The sequence below is a fragment of the Impatiens glandulifera genome, chromosome 1 (assembly GCF_907164915.1).
Source record: "Impatiens glandulifera chromosome 1, dImpGla2.1, whole genome shotgun sequence".
In the NCBI taxonomy this organism is placed as follows: Eukaryota; Viridiplantae; Streptophyta; class Magnoliopsida; order Ericales; family Balsaminaceae; genus Impatiens; species Impatiens glandulifera.
The window spans coordinates 13,066,222-13,089,856 of record NC_061862.1 but is presented as its reverse complement, the minus strand read 5'-3'; the positions used below and the strand labels follow the sequence as shown (position 1 = coordinate 13,089,856).

Genomic DNA, 23,635 nt, shown 5'->3' with positions numbered 1-23,635 from the left:
CATTTGAGCCCTAACATAACCCTAACATAGATCAACCCTTAAGTGCAATCATTTATTGATAAAATTGAATTAATAGGAGAGTTGATAATATTTATCTTAATACCGAATAGAAAATATTTGTATGAGCAAACTTAGAAATCTTTATTAATTTATTATCTCTTGTTATGCATGTGTTTACATTTTGGTAAATGTTATTTGCTTGTTATTGTAGTTAAATAGTATTTTTTTTATTAATTTGTTATTTATGTTAAATCTAACCAGATTTTGTAATTATTTATAGGTTATTGGTTGATTTTATCAATATTATACGTATATTTTGTGAAGGAGTGAATTGTCGAGTCAAGAGTTGTAGTTAATTTGAATATATATGTGAGAGTAAATGAATATTTGAGTCGGATTGACATGCCCATGAACTTATAACGGTTAAAAATAAAATAAAAAATGTTATAGGTATGTTACGAACTTGCAACATAACAAACTAAGTACAACATTTTAACCATCTAGAATAATAACTTTATATTTTAAATTTAACATTAAATTTGATGAACATGAAACGTTTTAACAATATAAGTTCAACTTTTTAACTAACTAATTTATATATATATATAATGATACTTAATTTTCAAAATGTCCGGATTGTCGTGTCGAGAGCTGTGGTTAATTTGGATATATATGTGAGAGTAAATTAAAAATGCTATTACATTTTAACCGTAATTTTTTTTTTGATTTTATATCCTTACTCGTTCAAATGCTAGTACTATTTATATTTAATGTTATCAAAAGAAAAATATTGATTCTTCAATTCTTATAAATATCATTAATACAACAGACCCACAAAATTTTAGTTATAATGTTGAAATCCAACTCTTAAACATTATCTACCTATAGTATATTAAATAACAATAGAGATGTATAACAAATATTATTTTCAATTTTTTTATTATAATTTATTAAAAATTAATGTTAAATATTATCCTAATTAATAAAGTATTTTAAAATCTATTGTAAATTAGGGTTATATTGTAAAAATATTTAAAATTAAGCTCGTAAATAATATAAAAATGGAAGGATTATTTGATTTAATGTATAAAATACAGGGGGCTATTTATAAAATTCTATTGATAGACATTGTTTCAATTGAAGAAGAACGGTTAATAATTTTGACAATGGGAGCCAATAATAGTAAAATGTATTTATAGTTTATTTATATATAATTAAATAGTATTAAATAAATATATATATATAGAAAGATAGATATAGAGAGAGATAAATAAAGAATTGAAAATTATTCTCTCTGTTTTCGTCCTTCTTCTCCTTCTTTCTCTCTCTCTATACATTCTATCAAACACCTTACAGGCGATATTGTAGAGAGGGAGTAAACAATTATGGGTTGTGGGAAATCGAAACATCAAGATGTCGCCATTGGAAATGCGATTTCCAAAAGCAAGAGTGCCAAATCGGCAGTTATTTCCAATAATAATAATATTAAGAAGAATGTTGATTTAACGACGGGAAACGCTGCCGGAAAGTCTCCGGTCGAGGCTGTTGTTCCCAACAGCCCAACGGATCAGTCTCCTGTTAAACCGGTGGCGGTTTCCGGCCGTATAATGGAGAAGTCTCCTTTCCAAGGTATCATTTCCGACGACATCCCAACTCAAAAAACATCTCCGGTCGTGGAGGTTCTTGTTCCAAGTAAGCCATGTATATATGTAGACATGTTAAAGATTAAACCCATATGAAATAAATACTAAAGGATTTATCTTTTTAACAATTTAGATGCCAAGCCTGAAGAATCTCTAGTGGAGGCTGTAGAGTCTCCGGTGGTGGTGGAGGAGACTGTTGTTGTTTCAGATACCAAACCAGAGGAGTCTTCTCCGGTGGTGGTTGAGGAGGCTGTTGTTGTTTCAGATACCAAACCAGAGGAGTCTCCTGTGGTGGTTGATGAGGCAGTTGTTGTTTCAGATACCCAACTGGAGGAATCTTCTCCAGTGGTGGTGGAGGAGGCAGTGGTTTCAGATACCCAACCGGAGGAATCTTCTCCGGTGGTGGTGGAGGAGGCTGTGGTTTCAGATACCACACCGGAGGAATCTTCTCCGGTGGTGGTGGAGGAGGCTGTGGTTTCAGATACCCAACCGGAGGAATCTTCTCCGGTGGTGGTGGAGGAGACCGCGGTTTCAGAAACCAAATCAGAGGATGTAAATGAGAATTCTTCAGTGGTTTCAGACACCACAAATGAAACACCAGTGGTTATCACCGGTGAGGATGAAATCTTGGAGAAGATAGTGGAGGAGGAGGAGACTCTTTCCGATAATACACAAACCAAAAAAGATAATGGTACTTAGATATCTTCTTCTTGTTTTGGTCTTATGGGTATTGTATAAAATGGTGTTTTCTTATATGTGTATATTGAATGAATTGCAGAAGAAGAAGAAGTAGAAGGAGAGAATATTAATATTGTGAAAACTGATGAGAATGAATTAACAGTAGCTGCAACAGAAGAAGAGATGCCAATGAATATATCATCAGAAGATGATGCAAATCACAAATTAGTTGAGAAGAAGGTATGATTCAATTCAATTCAATTTTAGAATGATTTGATTAGCTACGGTTTTTCTATTATACATATGGTTTTCTTTATCGTAAAAAGAGTCTTCATCAAAATGTCACAAGTTTGATTTTCACGGGTTTTCTAAATTATCCATAATTTATGTAATTGAATGTTGTTTATTAATAATTACAGGAAACTAAGGAAGAAGAAACAAATTAAAAGTGAAGTTTACAAGGCAATGAAGACAACCACAACTTACAAGGTCCTTCTCATGCATGCATATGGAGCAATATATAATATTTGTGTTATTTAGGTTGTAATATTCATTCATTTCTTTTTGTGCCAGCTAAACAAAATGAATAAATAAATAAATAATTTCTCACATTGGCTTTACTTGTTATATACATTTAATATTATATAGATTTGTTAAGATACATTGCCAAACTCAAGAATGGATCAGCAAATTCAAGAATACACTAACATCCAAGTTCATGAATTTATTTATTGTACAAGATTGCATGAATAGTTACTATATATGTACAAAATATCTATTCAAATTTGTATACAATAATGTTGTTCAAATGAGGTTATGATTCATGAACATACCTTGTTTTCATCTTCATTTCTATAACCGACGACGAAGCAGTACTGTTCCTTGACAATATTAGATTTCCGTTAACATCTTCTTGCATGAGGAGTCCAGAAGTGGATATTTTAGAATCAAACACAATTTTACATGTGCGGTATTCATCGCCTCCCATCTTAATACCGTAATAATTCAAATGATCCGATATGCTATTCCCAACTACAGATCTGCCAGTTCATGGAGAAAAATATAAACAACAATTCATCATTTAGTAGGTAAACAAAAAAACTGACCTGCTACAAGAAGGGTCTTCACCAGAATCATCACAGATTGTTTCAATTTTATATATTAGACTACCATAATCAATATTGTGGAGCCAGACCTAGATATTTTATTTTCACAAAAGAGTATCAGATTCTAAAGTAAATGTAAAAAGGTGACGATTATTATTGTTTGCTATATTACCTCTCTTGGGAAATGATGGTAGGTTTTTTCTACAAAATGTGAGTAATAGGGTGGAAGATGAGGCACAATATCATGTTCATTTGTTATCCTTATTGTGTTAGGTACAAGTTCGCTGTAGTAAGATGCAAAATCAGCATTTCCTATACGAGGCTGTCCAAACGTCACAACATGAACATTTCGGGCTTCATGATTGACCTGAAATTTAACGGATAGTAAACAAAATTATTATCCAAACAAAATATGCTTACACATGATACCCTAAAAATGATACCCTTAGATCCAATGCACAGAAAGCAGCCATTGCCCCTCCCATTGAATGCCCTGTAACCATGATATCAACATTCCCATACAACCTCTTTGATCTTTTCACTGCATTTAGAACCCCAGAACGTACAGTTGTGTTGTGATAAGAAGCATAAAATCCATGATGCACCTGCAAGAACATGAAACTTCAAGTAAGGAACATTCAGGAAGAAAAATGTCCTGAAATTCACAATTCAAGGAAGGATATTGGATGACGAACCATAGCATCAGGCATGCCAGGGTAGTTCAAGTCAAGTTGCTTCCAATATAGGTCTTCTATCCAATTCTGTATACTGAAAATGGGCATTTCCAATTATTAATAGAAAGACCTGATCTAAACATGATTTTGTTCTACATATCTTAAAACAAATATAAATAAATGACAAGCTTGGAACCTGTTTCCTTGAGTTCCTCTAAATGCAATGATAATAGCATTTAGGTTGTCTGCAAAGCCAACAAAAGCCTGAACTACATATCCATGAACTGATATCAGATGATAATTAGAACAGAAAACTCCAAGTATGACTATAAGCAATATCACCACAAAAGGTCCATTTTTTAAGTAACCCACCTGTAAACAATGTTCAATATCCACAATGATCTCAATCACTTCAAATCCCTGCTTCCCAAATGAGAAATAACAATGATTTAAGTATCAAGGATGAAGAGTAAGAACTACACACAAGGTCACTACAATTATACCTCAGTCATCCCATCACACCTTGAACAAGTCCAAGTAAACAGTTCTGTCAAATCTGACATGTATACCTGCCATACATCGAAAGAACTGTTTCACAAACCAAAAACAAAAAACAGTAATCTCAGGGCTAAATCAAACAACACCCTCGAATAATTGCTTAATGTAATCCAGTAGTTGGGCAACAAGGTAATCAAATAGAAGCAAATCAAGACTTACTGCAGAAGCATATTCCGCCAGTACTATGGCAAGAGTGTGATCATAAGCCTCCAAATGATGTTTTCTATTGATCCTGAGTTCTGTGGAATAATATTGATACATCTAAGAACAATTTCAGACAATCTATAACTAGAAGGGATGCATTATGCATACCTCTTCCAGTAGATAAAGCTATTAAAGTCATGATGATGATCAGCTTTATCCACCTTGTTTGATCCATATTCTACGAACGCCTATAAAATAAATTTTGATGAAACTCAAAAACAGGGGAAAACAATAGAAACTAAATTAGGGCACAACAAGGTCGAACCTTTTTCCTTCCGTGGACTAACTTCCGACAGAGATTGAAAAGTTATCCAGAAACGGATATGGATCAGAAGCAAAATTGTCATGATGACAATGCAATTTGACTTTTCTCAGTAGGTTTATATAATATGTATAGTTAATAAATTAAAAAATTATATTATTATTGAAAAATAAATCTAATTTAAAAAAAATATATATACAATATATAAATGATTTTTTTTAAACTTAGTGATAAAAGAATAATACAAAATGAGTGATTTAAAATGCCACAAAATTTATTCGATAAAATCTAAAATATGAATATAAAATTTCAATCTTGATCGAGAAAATAATACCAGAAATGAAGTATTTTGAACTAAAAATTTGCTTAACAAATTATAATTGGTATTTAAGCTGAAACAAATGAATTCTTCATTCTTAAAACAAATATTGCATCTGTTAGCGAAAATAAATTCTTTCTTTTTTAATTGGTTAGATGTCAAGACTTATCCAATAATATATTCCCAACAAAAAAAAATGCGATTTTTGATGGAATTTTTTTTATTTCCACACCTCTTTCCAAGGAAACCGGGATGGATTTTTTTGGAGAGATGTATAATAAATATAGCTAGTTTTAAAATCGTGAGAGCCAGACAAAAAAATTTATCGTCAGTCTCTAAGTCAATCGAAGCATTAGTAAAAGCAACTTTAAGGAAATCTCGCCTCCCCTCATCTTCGATGGAAAATCGCCTATTTAAAGGAATTCTCCAAACAATTTGATTAGATGTGAGACGAAAATAGTCTGTCACTTTAGCCTCCTTTTAACTAGAGATCTGAAAAAGATCCTAATAAGAGTTTGACAATTTTTCGTTGGGGTGCCACTGATCAATCTAGAAATCGATTTTCTTACCATTACCAACCGTAAAAATGAGAAGGGTGAAGCTTCTCCCATGTTTTAGAGATACGACCCCATAGGCTTCTACCATATACTTTCTCCTAGAAAGAGACATTCATTCGTTATCTCGAAGTCCGTATTTGGCGATGATTGTTTTCTTTCAGAGACTTGTGTTTTCGTTGAGAAATCTTCACCACCATTTACAGAGAAGTGAATTGTTGAAAAGTGAGAAATCCTTGATTCCGAGTCCGCCGTCAACAACGTCAAACTTCATTGTGTCTCATCTCACCAAATGAGTGATTTTAGATGAGTTGGAGTTACCCCAAAGGAAATTCCTAATGATTATGTCCATTCTGTTGGCCATCAATGTAGGGATAGGGAAGAGTGACATAGTGAATATTTAGATTGTGGCGAGAGAGTTCTTAATGAGGACCAATTTTTCGCCTTTAAAAAGAAGTTTGGTCTTCCAAAAAGCCAACCTATTTCTCATTTTCTCGATGATAGATTTCCAAATATCCTTGTAACTGAATTTGGCACCGAGAGGGAAGTCAAGATACTTTGATGGGAGATAACCAATTTTAAACCCCTGAATTTCAGCCAATGATTGAGTGTTACGAACGTTACCAATGAAAAAAAGTTTAGACTTTTCTCTATTAACCTTCAACCCCGAGCATGCCTAAAAAAGAATAAGAATATTTCGAAGAGAATGAAGGTTTTCTATTGTAGGTTTAGTAAGACAAAGAGTGTCATCAACAAAAAGTAAGTGATATATTTAGTTGGGTCTTTCATATATCAATTCTCGTGTAAATACTAGCGTTGATGGCTCTCTTGAATAGTTTTGACAAACCTTCCATAACTATCATAAAAAGGAGGGGTGATAAAGGATCCCTTTGTCTAAGCCCTCTCAAGCTCTTGAAAATCTCAAACACTATGCCGTTGATAAGAATTGAGAACTTAGGTTTAGTAACACAAGTTTTGATCCACCTCCTCCATTTCACTCCAAAACCCATATTCTCAAGGAGAGAGAAGAGAAAATCCCAACTGGCATGATCAAAAGATTTTTCGATATCAAGTTTACAAAGGCATCTCGTCCTCTTTCTTCCAGTAATAGAGTAAATGCACTCATTTGCAATGAGAGAAACGTCGATGATCTGTCTATCTTATACGAACGTCATATGGGTAGAAGGAATGAGTTCTGACAAAAAAAACTTTGAGCTTATTCGCTAAAGTTTTTGTCAAGATTTTATAGAAGCTCGTCACAAGGCTAATAGGTCTGAAGTGTTTGAGTTCCTTGGTCCCTTGAATCTTTCTAACAAGGACACTAAAACTATAATTTTAAGATTTCTCAAAGGAAGTCGTACCATGAAAGTGCTTGAACGAGCTTAAATAGTCCTCCTTAATAAATTTCCCAAGACTCCTTAATAAAAGTGCTTGTGTATCCATCCAGGACAGGTGTTTTGTCTCCATCACAACTTGTAATAGCTTCCCAAATTTCCTCAATTGTAAAATCCAACTCGTTAGAGGACTTTTGTTGCTCGCTAATTGTGTTAAACTTGTTTCTCCCAAAATTGGTCTCTCGCAAATTAGCTATGTGAGAGACTCTCATAGAAAGAGAGAATGAAATCCTGGATGGAGTTTGCCTCGATAATCTCAATTCCGTTCACCTTAATTATAAATATCTGATTATATTTTATTCGATAGTTTACAAAGTTATGAAAAAATCTGCTATTTGAATCCCCTTCTTGAACCATTTACACCGTGATTTTTGTTTTGCATTATTTTTTTTTCATTTATAAAGAAAGTGGAGTTTTTCCATGAGGGTGCATCTGCTTGAAGTTTCAGCTTTAGTCATATCTCGTTTTTCTTCTAACCTATCAATGATATCAATTTCTTGGGAAACAATAGTAATGTTAGAACGAAGGGAGCCAAATTGGACTCGCCTCCAATCTTTAATGAAAATTTTGAGATTTTTAAGTTTAAAAGAAAGGATAAACGATGGTCTCCCCACAACCGGTGAGTGATCCACCCACAACTTCCCACTTTTGACACTAAATTATGAACCAAAGAAGAACGTTTTCGAATTTGAAAGGTGGTTTAGGCTGAGAGGTTTGGCCGCAGTTTAGGAAAAAAGATTTGTGGTCAGAAAGACGTCTTGTTCTAGCATATTGTCTTGTTATATGGTAAAAGTTCTCCCATTTTGAGTTGTAAATAAATTTATCGATGTGAGATATATATACTTCCATTGTTTCTATCACTTTTCCTTGTAAACTTGCCACCCTCGCAAATAGGGCAATGAGAAAGGAGTCGTCAATTACATGTTGAACAAGTCCATCTCCGTTGTGAAACTATTTGAGTTTTTTCTTTCGTTTGGCGCCCTAACCATGTTGAAATCACCACTAAAACACAAAGGTATGAGTCATTGATTTTTTTAAAAATCATATAGCTCCTGGATAAAAGTAGTCTTCTTATTATAATTGACCAGAACATAAACATCATTGAATGCCTAGATGTTCCCTTTGGTGAGGCATTTGAACTTGATGGATATTGAAAATGCCCCAAAAATAGTTTTTCCGGTTGAAAGAGATAATGGTTCCAAAGAACAAAAATTCTGCCTGAATGTCCATTAGCGTTTAGATTTGCCCAATTAAATATTTTCTTTCGTGGAGAGCAATAATGTCGCAATTACAAAAGTTAATGAAAGAGAAAATGAAACTTCTTTTTCTAGGGCTATTTAAACCCCTCACATTCCATGAGATTATCTTGTTTAACATAACAAACTTTGGGTTGATTGAGGTTCTGAAATCACCACTTCAGGTGATGTTTGGGCGGTAACGATTGTGTTAATTGCCTCTACAAGGAGCGTAGTCTTCCTATCGTAATTGGAGTTGCAAATCTATTCCTTACATATTTGTTTTAGGGTATTTTATGTCTTCGATCCGCTATTTACGGCTTCAATGTAAATAGTATTTGCGAAACTCGTCATATCTTCAAATTCCCCTCTAGATTCGTCGTTAGTACTTTTTTGAGAATTATTAACATCATGTGTTGTCACCCGCACTAGACTAGTTACTTTAGGGGGGTTGTTACTGAAGGAGTAGTGTGGTGAAAAAATGAGGGGGGGGGGGGGAATGTAGTTAGGTGGTTTTGAGGTTGGATATATAGAGGAATAGTTTGCGATAAGGAGTTCAATAGGTGAGTTTATGTGAATGAGAAAGAATTAGGATAATTGTGTGGTATAAATGATGAGCGAGGATATGATTGGGGTGGGAGGGGTTAGATAAGGATAGGGTTAGTGGTGTTTGATGGGGGTGACTTGCTGATGAGTTTGGATTTGGGTTACGATGTACGTTAGATGACATGTTATGCTTACGTCTTCTCGTGTAAGATATTAAAGGGATGTTATACCAGTTAATATTTAGGTCAAAAAGTGATTGAGTCGTATAAATAGTTGGTTGTGAGAAATGTGGTTGTGCGTTTGTTATATCAAGAGAAGATATACAGTTAAAATCGGTTAAATGTAGGGATGGAGGGTATGTGTGAATGATGGGGTGGATGGGGAGTGATGTGTGTTGGTGATGTTCTAACTTTAGAGTTTATCGGCAATGGTGGGTTGATTGGATGTTGGGGAATAGTTTGGCTCAGGAGGATGTTTGGGCTAGAAATTTTATTGTGGGTCGGGGTTGCGTGGTTGATTGGTGGATTCCACTCTATTCTCTAGTAAAAAAAAGGTCAATATCAACGATTTTTACCGTTGATATTAAACAAAAAAATAGTTAGTATTGAATAATAACAACAACTTAAAAAGCGGTTGACATCCGTTACCAGAGCCTTCGTAGGCATTGCTCAAACATGAAATATCAACCATTTTTGGGCGCGGTTGTTATTACTCAATAACAACCGTTTTGTGAGCCAACTGCTCTAAGGACTGTTATTATTAAACAACTGCAACCGTTTTACATGCAATTGTTATTAAGCAATATCAACAATTTTAAAAAATGTTGTCATTACTCAATATTAATCAATAACAGTTATTTTGTAGGCGGTTGTTATTAAGAAACTATAAAAGTGGTTGTAATTTCTTAATTATAATGGTTGTTGACATTTTTTATTTTGAATTTATAAAAAAAAAATTCAATTATTTATTTAAAAATCACATTAAAATAAATTTAATTATTTTATACAAAATTTCAAATAAATGACAAGATAATTTTTAATATAATTCCGAAATTAACATTAAAACAATTTAATTCCAATACATATAGATACATTTAAATAAAAAAATTTATAATACAAAAAATAATAAATAATAATTCGATCTTCATCTTCTATCATCTATCATCTATTTTTTCTTCCTTCAGCATAAACCTCTTCTTCATAATTAACTTCATAAAGATATTTACAACATAAATAATTAAAAATTAAAGTTAATAATATAAACATTGTTGGAGAAATCTGTTTAATCTATTTAACTAATCTATTTAACAACTTATTAGTGTACCTCAAAAGGAGGAGAGTTGTCGATGGGATTTGAGAGCATAAGTTGAGGGATGAAAGAGAAATTGAAAGCATAAGAGGGATGAAAGAGAAATTGGAAAGAAAATAAGTAATCGAGGTCATAAAAATAAAGGTTGTGGAAAGAGAGATGATTGAGCAGAGAAGAAGTTATCGAAGAGAAATTATTAAATGATGGAAAATTAATTAATTAATTATTTTGTATAACAACCCACAATTTTAATTATATTTTATTTATTTATTTTAATTATATATATATATATTATATTTTAACAAATTTAATTACTTAAATATTATATATAAATATAAATTATTAAATTAAAAAATATTAAAAAAAATTAATATCAACTATTTTAAAATGGTAATATTATATATATATATATATATATATTTATTTATTTACTCTATAAAATAACAATCAAATTAATTTATATAAATTTTTTAAATTTAAAATATATTATATGTATATTTTATTAAATAAATGTGAATATTTCAAATTTAATTATATATATATATTTATTTAATTACATAATGTATAAAATTATATTATGTTTTTAAATTTAAAATATATTATCATAAAATTTTAGTTTTTTTACTTATTATTATTATTATTATTTAATATTTATATTATATATATATAATTCATATAATTAATTATTAATAAATTCATATATATTTATATAAATAATTATTAATTATATTTTAAATTTAATAAAATATATGATTATATTATCTTTCCTAGTTTCTCTCTAATCTCTCCACTTATTAATTTTTCTTTAAATCTTAAATTTTAATTTCTTTTTTTTAATAGTATTTTTTTTATTCTTATTAAATCTTAAAATTTATTAATATTTTATATTTTTCATAAACACTAAATCTTATTAATATTTTTATTTTTACTTCCCCTAAAAAAATATTTCTTCATGTATATTCTTTTTTTATCTTATTCAATTTTATTCCTCATGTAAAATAAATAAAAATAACTCAAAAATTAAAAAAAAAATTCTCATAACAACTTTTAATAAAAATATTGAATAATTTCATTTTTACTAAAAGAATAAAATTTATTCAAACATTTTGATGCAATAATAAAATATATTATAACAAAATGAGGAGTGATAGAGAAAGGGAATTTGGTGAGGGAATTTGGTGAGAGAATGACTTGGCATCTCTTTATTGGTTGGAAAATGTAAAAGTGGGAGGAAAGTGAGAAAATAGAGAAATTATTTGATTTTTTAAGTGAATAAGATTATGTCAAGTTATTCTCTCACTAAATTCTCTCACCAAATTCACTCACATAATCATTTCTCTAACAAAATTTATACAAAAGTTTCAGTAATAAAATATGTAAAATAAAAAAAAATTAAAATAATACATATCAGAATAAGTCTTATAATTCCCTAAATCTTAAATTCTAAATCATATATCCTAACCTCTAAACTAATTATATGAATATATATTCTTATACAAAAACTTAACAATATATCATAACCTCTAAACTAATTATATAAATATATATTCTTATACAAAAACTTAACAATATATCATAACCTCTAAACTAATTATATAAATATATATTCTTATACAAAAACTTAACATTATACCGTAAACCTTAAACTAATTATATAAATATATATTCATATAAAAAATATAATAAATTAATAATATTAAATAGTTATATAAAGAGGAGTGATAGAGAGAGGGAATTTGGTGAATGAATGATTTGACATCACCTTCATTAGTTGGAAAATGTAAAAGTGGGAGGAAGGAGAGAAAAAAGAGAAATTATTTGATTTTTTTAGCGAATAAGATTATGCCAAGTCATTCCCTCACCAAATTCCCTCACCTAATCATTTCTCTTATATAACTATATATATATATATATATATAAATTTAAAACCGTTGATATTGCCCCCTTTATATCAACGGTGGTTGATATAGATGTGGTCAATATCAACGGTTTTTAAAATTGTTGATATAGAGTGGGTCAATATAACAGTTTTAAAATTCCGTTAATATAGATTAGTTAATATCAACCGTTTTAAGAGCTGTTGATATTGACCCCATTTATATCAACGGTTTTTAAAACTGTTGATATAGACTGGGTCAATATCAACCGTTTTAAAATTCCGTTAATATAGATGAGTTAATATCAACCGTTTTAAGAGCAGTTGATATTGACCCCCTTTATATCAACGGTTTTTAAAACTGTTGGTATTACCCCCTTAATATCAACCGCTGAACAAACGGTTACTATTTTTGGTTACTATTAATGGTTTTTTTACTAGTGATTCTAACTTGCTCGTTGGAGCTCAACAACTAAACCAGGAGATCGTAGATAAGACCTATATCCTCTATCTTAATCCGAGTCGGAATCGATTGTCTCGTATTGTTAACCTTTATTATGGCCAATTTTAGGTTGATTTTAGCCAATGTTGCTTCATCGATTCCAGCAAGCCGCCACAAGAGTTATCGATTTTGTGATTGCTTCAGAATTTCATAAATGAACTGGTAGACCAACAATATGAATCTAGGAGGATTTTCAAATTTTCCAAGGTCAGACAACAACTTGTGAATTTGCTCCAATTTTAAAATTTACTTCATGTATGCATAAATGCCAGATTTTACCAGCCACTTTAACTTTATCTCTATGAATACATAAAATTATAAAATTATTTCAACAATCTTAAATGGTCTAATGATTAAAGTGTTTACATTTCATGATTAAGACCATGCTTCAAATCTCAACAAATGTGAATTTAAAAGTGAGTATTATAAATATTTGAGAAATGGTGGCACTATTTTTTAATAGTGGATAAGAGGTAAGTCACAAGATTATGATTGAAGTTGGTTTGACGAGGTCAGGAGATGAGATTCGATCAAGTGGTTTGTCGGTCGAGAGATAGAGAGACATATGAAAAAATGTGAGTCACAAGATTGAAATTTATTGTGGGGTAGTTTGTCTCATGAGAGGAGATTCGATTGAGATTTAGTGGGTGATTTTCCAAAGTGAAGGTAAATATAAAAAGTCTTTAACAAATTAGATATTAGTGGTTAAAAATATATGATTGAGATGTTGATTGACCGATATATGAATTAGATGTTGATCATGAGATGAGATCGGGTGGTTTGTCGGTCGAGGGATAAAAAGTGAGAGTCATAAAAGATCGACTATGATTGGTAGGTGGTTTGTCGATGGGATAAAAGAGGCGTATAAAAACGTGTGAGTCACGAGATGATGATTGATGGTTGGTTTGACGAGGGATATGTGTGTGAAAGTGAGGGTAAATATAAAAAAGTCTTTAACAAATTATATATTAGTGGTTAAAAATATATGAATGAGATGTATATTGGCCGAATATATGAATTAGATGTTGATCAGGAGATGAGATTCAATCGGGTGATTTGTCGGTCGAGGGATAAAAAAGTGTGAGTTCACAATAGATCGACTAAGATTGATAGGCGGTTTGTCGATGAGATAAAAGAGGCATATGAAAACGTGTGAGTCACGAGATGATGATTGATGATTGGTTTGACGAGGGATATGTGTGTGAAAGTGTGTGAGGTCATGAGATGAGATTCAATTGAGATTTAGTGGGTGGTTTGCCAAAGTGAGGTTAATATAAAAGGTCTTTAACAAATTAAATATTTGTGGTTAAAAATATATGAATGAGATGTTGATTGACCGAGTATATGAATTAGTTCTCGATTGAGATTTGGTCGTTGATTTTTTGAAGTGGAGGTAAGAGGTCGACTAAGATTGATGGATGGTTTGATGACGAGATAAAGAGTCATATGAAAAAGTGTGAGTCACAAAAGGTCTCGATGATTAGTGAGTGGTTTGTCGATGGATAAATAGACATGTGAAAAAGTGTGAGTCACAAAAATATGGTCGATTGGAGGATTGGTGGTTGGTTTGACGGGAATAAAATGCGTGATGTCACGAGATTAAATATTAATTGGTTTGCCGAAAGAAGTGAGGATAAATATAATAGTGTAAAACACGTCTAACATTATTTTTGATAAGAGAAAAATGTATGATACAACTTTAAGTGAAATCTCTGAATCGATCTATCGTGTAACTATACATATAAATGGTGTAATTGATTTTTACTACGAAAAAATCTACATTTTTTTAAAATTCTTTTTCAAACTCATAAGTTAGTTTTTATTTTTATAGATATTTGATGAATTTTAAAATGTATGTTAACATTAAAATTTTGGATTTGGATTTTTTGGATTGAACTTCATTGTTAGATATTTAATTAATTAAATTTAAATAATATTAATTTTATAGATAATATTTTGTTTACAGCCAAGTATAACATTATGATAATTGGGATAAAATATTAATCTTTAAATAAATGATAGTCTAATTAGATATTTTTTTAATTACTAAGAAGCTCAATTTAAAAATGATTATTTATTAAAAAAAAAGTTGTGTTTGATTAAAGACAAAATACAACCCTTTTATAGTTTAACACATAAAAGAAACCAATAAACCACAAAACATACAAACCAGTTAACATCTCCGCCGTTTTATTTAAATATCCATAACACTTACACTTTACAAACAAACTCTGATTTCTTCCCTACACACAGCTTACAAAATCATGGTTGAGATCAATTCAAACAGACAAATTTGTCTAAGCCCTAATGACGGCCTTGCAAAACCAGAGGGTGTTCCATCTCCATTGAAAGCTTAAGAACCTCAGACAAATCTGTTAGAAATAATGTCTTGAAATAACAGAAATATATATATACATACGATGTTACAAATAAATAAAAATGAAATAAGATATACGAAGAACAATATCACCGTATTTGATGGTTGATTCGAGGCATGTGTTAGACACATTTCCCTTAAAACAGTTTCACCGTCTCCCCGTGTGCTAGAGCTTATCACAGATGGCTGTCTCCCAGGGTACAACGAATCTAGTAGTGATTCAGCACCGGAATACTACACAACGAGCTTGACAAAGTACCTGAACTATCATCGGGTTTCAATGGAAAATATCGAGCGAAGAACTCGAAGAACACTCACAAAACAAGAAGAAGACTTTTGGAATTCTAGAGTGAGGAAGAATTAAAATGATGAGGTGATGTGGTTTTTTGTCCATCAAATGGTGTGGGATAGAATGCCTATTTAGATTGTTGAAATAATAAACTGTTAATTAAATCATCAATTGATCCAACGGTTGGCATTGTTTGCCTCTTCATTTGCCTTAATATTTCTTCTTAATGAAGGATAATTGTTTGCCAAAATTAATGAAGATATTTATTTTGCAATACTCACGTTACATGGTTTTTTAATCTGTTAATAATAATATTAAATTATCATAACAATTAATAATAATAACAAACTCATGTAAGTCACACTACAAATTAACAACATTTTGTTAATTGGTCATCAAGGCATTTTGATTAATTAATTTAAATTAATTAATTCAAACATTTGGATCAAATTTCACCCTATAATTCACATTTGAATTTCACATGAAATTGATTTAATTTTATTACCCATATTCTAATTTCCATTCATTAATGGAATTTATAGAACTAGTTTAAAAATTCTAACAATCCCCCACATTAATGGAAATTGAAAGATTAACCCGGTGAAGGTTCAACAGTTGAATTCTACATAGGATAGGTAGGTGTAACCCTTTGAACCTTCCCTTGTGAAAGCATATAACTTTACTAGCTGATTAGTAGACTCGATGTCCTTGAACTATTCTGCCTTTTGTGTAAACGATTACACACTTTCACATAGAATTCTCCCTGATACATGTCAAGCTCTCATGGATGTGTCCATTTTGGCCATGGAACACGCGCCTGGTTCTGTGAGAGGGTCTAGAATTGAGCCGTGCAATTCTTTCGAAGCGGCCCCACTTCTCCCTCACATAGGTGATCTCTTTGCTCACAAAGAATCATTAAAAGCGATATACTTATCCTCGTCAAAATATTATTGTTTCGTTATAGGATTAATCCTCAACAATAACTTTCCAAGTCAGTACAATTAGGTTGTCCCATTGAACCTAGTTCTTGGGATCTCCAGTCTGCATAGGTTGGGTTTTCCTTCATACCAACTTATAGTAGGCTAATATCTCAAAAGACTTCAAATTATCTCTCTATTCAATAATCTGATTAGTGGATCCACAATGTTATCTTTGACTTACATAGTCAAATTTGATAACTCCATTAGAGAGTATAGTCTAATGACATTATGTCTAAGACGTGTATGTCTAGACTTGTCACTAACTCTAAGCTTGTCCAATTTCTAATTACTATCACAATAATTAGAAATTTATGTTGGTACATTCTTAGTTAACCTTGGAACATCTTCTAATAAGAAGTATAGTCATTCGTACATTCTTATCATTTAATTTTTTTTATGAAAATATTGTTTACTTGGCTAACTAGTAGACAAAATGTCTTTGAACTATTCTGCCTTCGTGTAAACGATTATATATTTTACATAAAAATATTTTATTTTTCGACATAAGTCAAAAATATAGATTATAACGTTTAATCTATCCATCATAAGTTTCTTAGAAGATTTCCATACGTAGATTGCACTTCTAAGTATAAACATATTCACTTTAAGACGTAAAGTCTTTCATTTAATAATATCAATATATCATTTGATAACAACATGATATTTCGTGTAGTGCAATTCAAATCCTTTATGGATTTAATCATTTTTATCGTAATTTTCAACGATAAAAATATCGTACAAAAGACACGTAATGAAATAATTTTCATTGTCTTCATGATATATATAATTGTCACATCCACTTTTTATTAAAAGTATGATCAAATTTTCATATCATTATTATAAAATTTGTTATAAGTCATATCAAAACTTTATAAACTTCATTTTCATTTATTTCATAAAATCCTTTTGAAGACATTGGTTCTTCATAGTTTTATGAAAATAATGTCAAAATATGACACGTTTCTTGATTTCAAAATCCTCAAATCTAAAATATCGATTTGAACACCAACTCAGCAAATATAAACAAGACATTTTCTTGTTATTTTATTTCTTTTTATAAAGTTGCGCAACTTTATCTTTTATAGAGAACATATTTCTCTAACAATAAATTATCTTTATATTTATCATAATATACACAATTATTTTTGTGTTATAATAAATAAAAATATTTGCCCCCACATTCGTGTTGGTACCCTTTTTTTTTTAAATCGCACACTTATATGATTTAAATCAATGATTTTCAAATCAAGAAATTGTCACACAATTTTTTTACAAATTTCTTTTGTTATACTTATCATACAATGAATAAGATAACTATATCATAAATATTTAATTAAATAAAATATAATTTCTATACAAGAGATTAGAATGTTTATTCATAAATCATTCTTCACATAATCTCTACATAAGAAATTAAAATATTTATTTCAACACTTAATTTCTATAAAAGAAATTAGAATATTTAAGCAAATAAATATTCACCATGTCACATGATTTATACAAAAGAAATCATAATGTTTCAAGCATCTTTGACCGAAGTCACTTAAACATTTATTTCCGGTTGCACGTTTGCATCCCGTAATATCGGCACGTTTGCCACATTATTCTCAAATCAAACAATACTTTGCTTGTAATTATTTGATTTCAAAATTATCAAATATATTATATTAAACCAAAATTAATATATCCATATATATGATATTATATATTCTTCTTCTTTCATTTTAGTCACCACGATGACAAAACAACTATAATATATATATAGTCAATAAATCAGATACATAATATGTCATATATATTCTTAAACAAATATATATACAACTTCATTTATCATTAAAAATACTGTTTAAAAAATATATAATAATTAATTAGAATATTAATTATTACACATAATTAGAATGTTGATCATTTATCTTAAATCGAATATAAAACTAACTAATTATAAAAATAAATATTCATGTCATCAATTATTCGTTTCTTAATTAATTAGATGACCTTTAACATTCTATAACAAATATTTGTCAATCAAAAAATACATAGTTTTGTGACAAAATTCAAAATTATCTATTAAAATAAAATAGATTAAAAATAAATCTTTATTTATATATGTATATAAATTTTTAGATAATCATACTTATTATGAATGAATATGAATCATCATATTATTAGCTAATATGCATGATATATATAAATAATCACTTAGCAATATAATCAAATAAAACATAACTACAAACGTACCTCATGTCTTAATTGAAGTAATTACATTATCGTGTTATGAACGATAATCCACGTGAAGCGACAATGCTCAAAACAAATCTAGGTGGATCATTCTCACCGAGATAATTCTTGCGAAAATATTTCGACTTACATAATTGTCTCTTTCAATGTATGATTAGAATAAGTTCTAACACAAACAACTTATTTAATCTTAAGAAATTAAAATTTCTATGCTCAATTTATTTCATAATTTCTACATAAGAAATTATAATGATTTCAACATTCATAATTAATGTCATTTAGACAAATCGTCTGATTTCTACCAAGAAATTATTGACTATCCATTCATCTCATAATTTTACACAAGAAATTCGAATGGTTTCAACATCAATGACTAAAGTCATTTTAACTAGTTTGATTTCTATCAAGCAAGAAATTTGATAGAAATTATTGACTATATCCATTCATCTCATAATTTCTACACAAGAAATTGAAATGGTTTCAACATAGGTTCCACCATAAATGACTAGTGTCATTTTATCACGTCTGATTTCTACAAAAGAAATCATCTTATCAGTTGGATTTGAACAAGGGACCTCCCTTCCGTCACTCACCATTGCGTCTGAACTTTGAACCACTGCACCAATGCGCCATTTCATTGTTGTACCGTTTTTATGACCTTTTGTCTTCTCTCTAGAGACAACTTATACTTCATATTTGACTAGACTCTGTCAACCAATGAATATATATACACATTTAAAATGATAACTTATTACCATAATAAAATGTAATATATAAAACAATGTATAAATAAAGATATGTATAAATAAAGATATCATCTCTCTTTATTTATTAAATCATTCTACCATATTCTTATTAATTATATTGTTTAATTAAAAAGAAAGTATATATTATAATTAATTATTTTAAAACTGAAACCATATGTTTTAATTATAATTAATTTTAACACCATGAATTTTATAAAAATTGAAAGCTAACATATTAGCTACTTTCTTATTTTCATTCATTATTATTAATAATTTAATAACCAAACAAATCTTTAAATAAGACTAGAACAAATTAAATTATTGTGTTCTAATTTATTTTCTATATAACATTTGTATAATGAATATACAAATTAATGTTTCTTGAGAAAAATTTTCATATCAAAATATATTAGCTTATAAAACTAAGCTTTAACAACATAATCAAACATATTTATATGCAATAAAGACTTATCTTTATTTGTTGATTCCTTAAGATGAATCTTTTTCATTTTTTTCGAAATGAACATCATCTCTTCCGCAACACCGCGACTCGTATTTCTGAAACATCAAAGACAAAGATTTTCGACGGCAAAAGCTACTAAATAACTTAGCACACGAAACTGTTTTAAGATTGTTAGAAATAATGTCTTGAAATAACAGAAATATATATATACATACGATGTTACAAATAAATAAAAATGAAATAAGATATACGAAGAACAATATCACCGTATTTGATGGTTGATTCGAGGCATGTGTTAGACACATTTCCCTTAAAACAGTTCCACCGTCTCCCCGTGTGCTAGAGCTTATCACAGATGACTGTCTCCCAGGGTACAACGAATCTAGTAGTGATTCAACACCGGAATCACTACACAACGAGCTTGACAAAGTACCTGAACTATCACCGGGTTTCAATGGAAAATATCGAGCGAAGAACTCGAAGAACACTCACAAAACAAGAAGAAGACTTTTGGAATTCTAGAGTGAGGAAGAATTAAAATGATGAGGTGATGTGGTTTTTTGTCCATCAAATGGTGTGGGATAGAATGCCTATTTAGATTGTTGAAATAATAAACTGTTAATTAAATCATCAATTGATCCAACGGTTGACATTGTTTGCCTCTTAATATTTCTTCTTAACGAAGGATAATTGTTTGCCAAAATTAATGAAGATATTTATTTTGCAATACTCACGTTACATGGTTTTTTAATCTGTTAATAATAATATTAAATTATCATAACAATTAATAATAATAACAAACTCATGTCACACTACAAATTAACAACATTTTGTTAATTGGTCATCAAGACATTTTGATTAATTAATTTAAATTAATTAATTCAAACATTTGGATCAAATTTCACCCTATAATTCACATTTAAATTTCACATGAAATTGATTTAATTTTATTACCCATATTCTAATTTCCATTCATTAATGGAATTTATAAAACTAGTTTAAAAATTCCAACAAACCAGTTAACATCTCCGCCATTTTATTTAAATATCCATAACACTTACACTTTACAAACAAACTCTGATTTCTTCCCTACACACAGCTTACAAAATCATGGTTGAGATCAATTCAAACAGACAAATTTGTCTAAGCCCTAATGACGGCCTTGCAAACCAGAGGGTGTTCCATCTCCATTGAAAGCTTAAGAACCTCAGACAAATCAACACATTCATCCTCCACAGGCATCCATTTGAAGTTCTGAAGCATCTGTCCAAGCCAGAGTTGAACAGTTGCCAAGCCCAAAGCTTTCCCAGGACAAACCCTCCTTCCGGCGCCGAACGGAGCCAACCTTAGATCAGAACCCATGATGCTAACTTCCTCCTCAACAAACCTCTCCGGCCTGAACACACCGGCGTCAGCCCACACCTTCTCATCGTGGGTTATAGCCCACATGTTCACCATGGCAGTAGTTCCGGCAGGGATAAAGTGACCGCCGGCGAGTTTGGTGTCGTGAATTGCCAGCCTTGCCCATGAGAGCAGAGGACCCGGAGGATGCATTCTGAGTGTCTCCTTCACAATAGCCTGGAGGTATGGTAGGTTTTGGATGTCCTGGTCGGATATCGGTCGGTTTAGGGCGTCGATTTCGGCCTGAGCTTTGGATTGTATGTCGGGATGAAGGACCATTCTTGCGAGAATCCATTCAAGGAGAATGGCAACTGTGTCTGTTCCTCTGAAAATCATTTCCTGAAATAAATAAAGAGAGACGTCAGTCAGAGATTGAAATCTTTTTTCTCCACTAAGAATTGAGAAGAGAATGATACCCAAAGAACAGCAATCATGTCAGAGTCACTAAGCTTGTTCTCATTCTCCAAATCAAGCAAAACATCAACGAAATCACCGGAGCTTTCGATGTCGGTGGTTAAAGCAGCAGCACCGTCATCATTCATACGCTTCATCTTATGATCATCAATGATCTTACCAACAAAAACATTCACCCTATCAACCAAAGCCTTGCATCTCTTCCTCACACCCTGAAGATCCATCCAACCCAGAAGTGGAAAATGATCACTCCAGTTAAAGATACCCAACAGTTCATAACCTTCACTAACAAGGCTTTCAAGCTGAGCAGACTCAGCTCTGTTTTGATCAAACTCGTAAGATTTCCCAAACACAGTCATCATCACATTGTTTAACGATCCAAAATGCAAGATACTTTTGATTCCAACACGACCACCTACAGCCATCGAACTCTTCACCTGATTAACCATTTAATCCCAGCCTCAGCGCGAAACTCACCCGCAGCGTTGATACGTCTAAGACTGAACAGATAAGTGGCTGAACGGAGCGAACCCCATCGCCGATGAAAAAGAAGCTCGTAAGCAGATTCTTTCACCGGACGGTCGGCTAAGGCGGAGCTATTCAGGATTTCTTTCGCCGTTTCGGGTTCGGACGAGATAATAAAACGTGTGAAACCGATAGAAAACGCCATAAACTGGGTGGCCATTAAGCTTTCAGAGAGCTTAGCCAGCCAGGGCACGATGAGTAAGAGAGCCAGTGAAAGTGAAAACAGGTAAAGGTAACCATGGTCAGGTATGAAATAAATTAATTAATAGTTTAAAAGTGAGGATATTAATTAATAATTGAGAGAGGGGTTAATTAGTGGGTTTAGAGAGAGATGAAATTCATTAGTGGGCTAAGAGAGAGAGTTAATTAATGGGTTAATTAATATTATAAGGAGGGAAAATGAGTAGTTTGAGATTGAGATTGAGATTGAGAATGAAAAGGTAGGTAGTTTGGAAAATTTTATTTGAAATGTGGGTAAGACCGGAAAGAATTCTGTCATTCTTTTTTTTATGGAAACTATTAGGAGAATATAATCAGATAAGACGGGATAAATGGGAAGAATGCCAATTTTACACACCAAGTTGTAAGAAGGTGTCAAATTTATTTATTAAGTATCAAAATTCCATTTATATGTATGAACTTGTAATAAAGTGTCAAATATATTTAAAATAATAGAAATATTAAACGGTGTTAAAATTTTTGCCACATGTAATATTCACCTATTTTTTATTTTTTTAAATTGACATTATTTTAATTATTTTTCGATTTAAACAAAATTTATTTTTACTTTCTCTCTCATCCCTCCACAACTCTCCATTTTTTTCTAATTTTTCTCTCTTTGATTAACTCAAGTTCTTTTGGATTTTACCTTCTTCTAACCTCCAAATGCTCCCTAACTTAACTTTAAATAGTCATCATCGTTGGTGGAAGTTTTTGTTGGCCGATTCCTAAATCATAGACGTTGTGGCCAAAATCTTCATTAGTCGAACCCTAAATCATTATCGCCATTAGCGGACAATGTCGAATCAAAGTAATACAATTAATAATAAAATTACTCATAGATGAAGAAACGAAGAGAGAAATATTTAAAGAAAATGGTAAGTTGTGAGGGTAAAGAAAGATAAAATAAATAAGAAAAGATTTTAATGTTTTGTTTGAATAAAAATTAATTAAAGTAATGTCAATTTAAAAAAATAAAAAATATGTGGATATTACATGTGGTAAAAATTTTAACACCGTTTAATATTTCTGTTATTTTAAATATATTTGACACCTTTTGACAAGTTCATACATATAAATGAAATTTTTATATTTAATAAGTAAATTTGACACTTCTTACAACT

The 23,635-nt window shown here is 30.7% G+C and overlaps 3 protein-coding genes across 3 annotated transcripts; 1 reads left to right on the top strand and 2 right to left on the bottom strand.

Moving 5' to 3' along the window:
• The first annotated feature begins 1,286 nt into the window (after nucleotides 1–1,286).
• LOC124918957 (probable serine/threonine-protein kinase kinX) lies at nucleotides 1,287–2,922 on the top strand. The gene is made up of 4 exons (XM_047459044.1): nucleotides 1,287–1,692; nucleotides 1,777–2,334; nucleotides 2,422–2,561; nucleotides 2,741–2,922. Exons 1-4 carry the CDS (start codon nucleotides 1,386–1,388, stop codon nucleotides 2,765–2,767), a joined length of 1,032 nt encoding a protein of 343 aa, XP_047315000.1. The 5' UTR covers nucleotides 1,287–1,385; the 3' UTR covers nucleotides 2,768–2,922.
• Nucleotides 2,923–3,002: 80 nt separating this feature from the next.
• On the bottom strand, nucleotides 3,003–5,128 carry LOC124918956 (lipase-like). Its single transcript, XM_047459043.1, has 10 exons — nucleotides 4,972–5,128; nucleotides 4,819–4,898; nucleotides 4,605–4,670; nucleotides 4,474–4,521; nucleotides 4,298–4,365; nucleotides 4,123–4,195; nucleotides 3,871–4,032; nucleotides 3,600–3,794; nucleotides 3,428–3,516; nucleotides 3,003–3,361 (listed from the first exon to the last, which is right to left on the bottom strand). The coding sequence occupies exons 1-10, from the start codon at nucleotides 5,036–5,038 to the stop codon at nucleotides 3,136–3,138; spliced, it is 1,074 nt and encodes a 357-aa protein (XP_047314999.1). The 5' UTR covers nucleotides 5,039–5,128; the 3' UTR covers nucleotides 3,003–3,135.
• Nucleotides 5,129–21,095: 15,967 nt separating this feature from the next.
• LOC124915623 (cytochrome P450 78A5-like) lies at nucleotides 21,096–22,216 on the bottom strand. The gene is made up of 2 exons (XM_047456414.1): nucleotides 21,770–22,216; nucleotides 21,096–21,692 (listed from the first exon to the last, which is right to left on the bottom strand). The coding sequence occupies exons 1-2, from the start codon at nucleotides 22,214–22,216 to the stop codon at nucleotides 21,096–21,098; spliced, it is 1,044 nt and encodes a 347-aa protein (XP_047312370.1).
• Nucleotides 22,217–23,635: the final 1,419 nt, after the last annotated feature.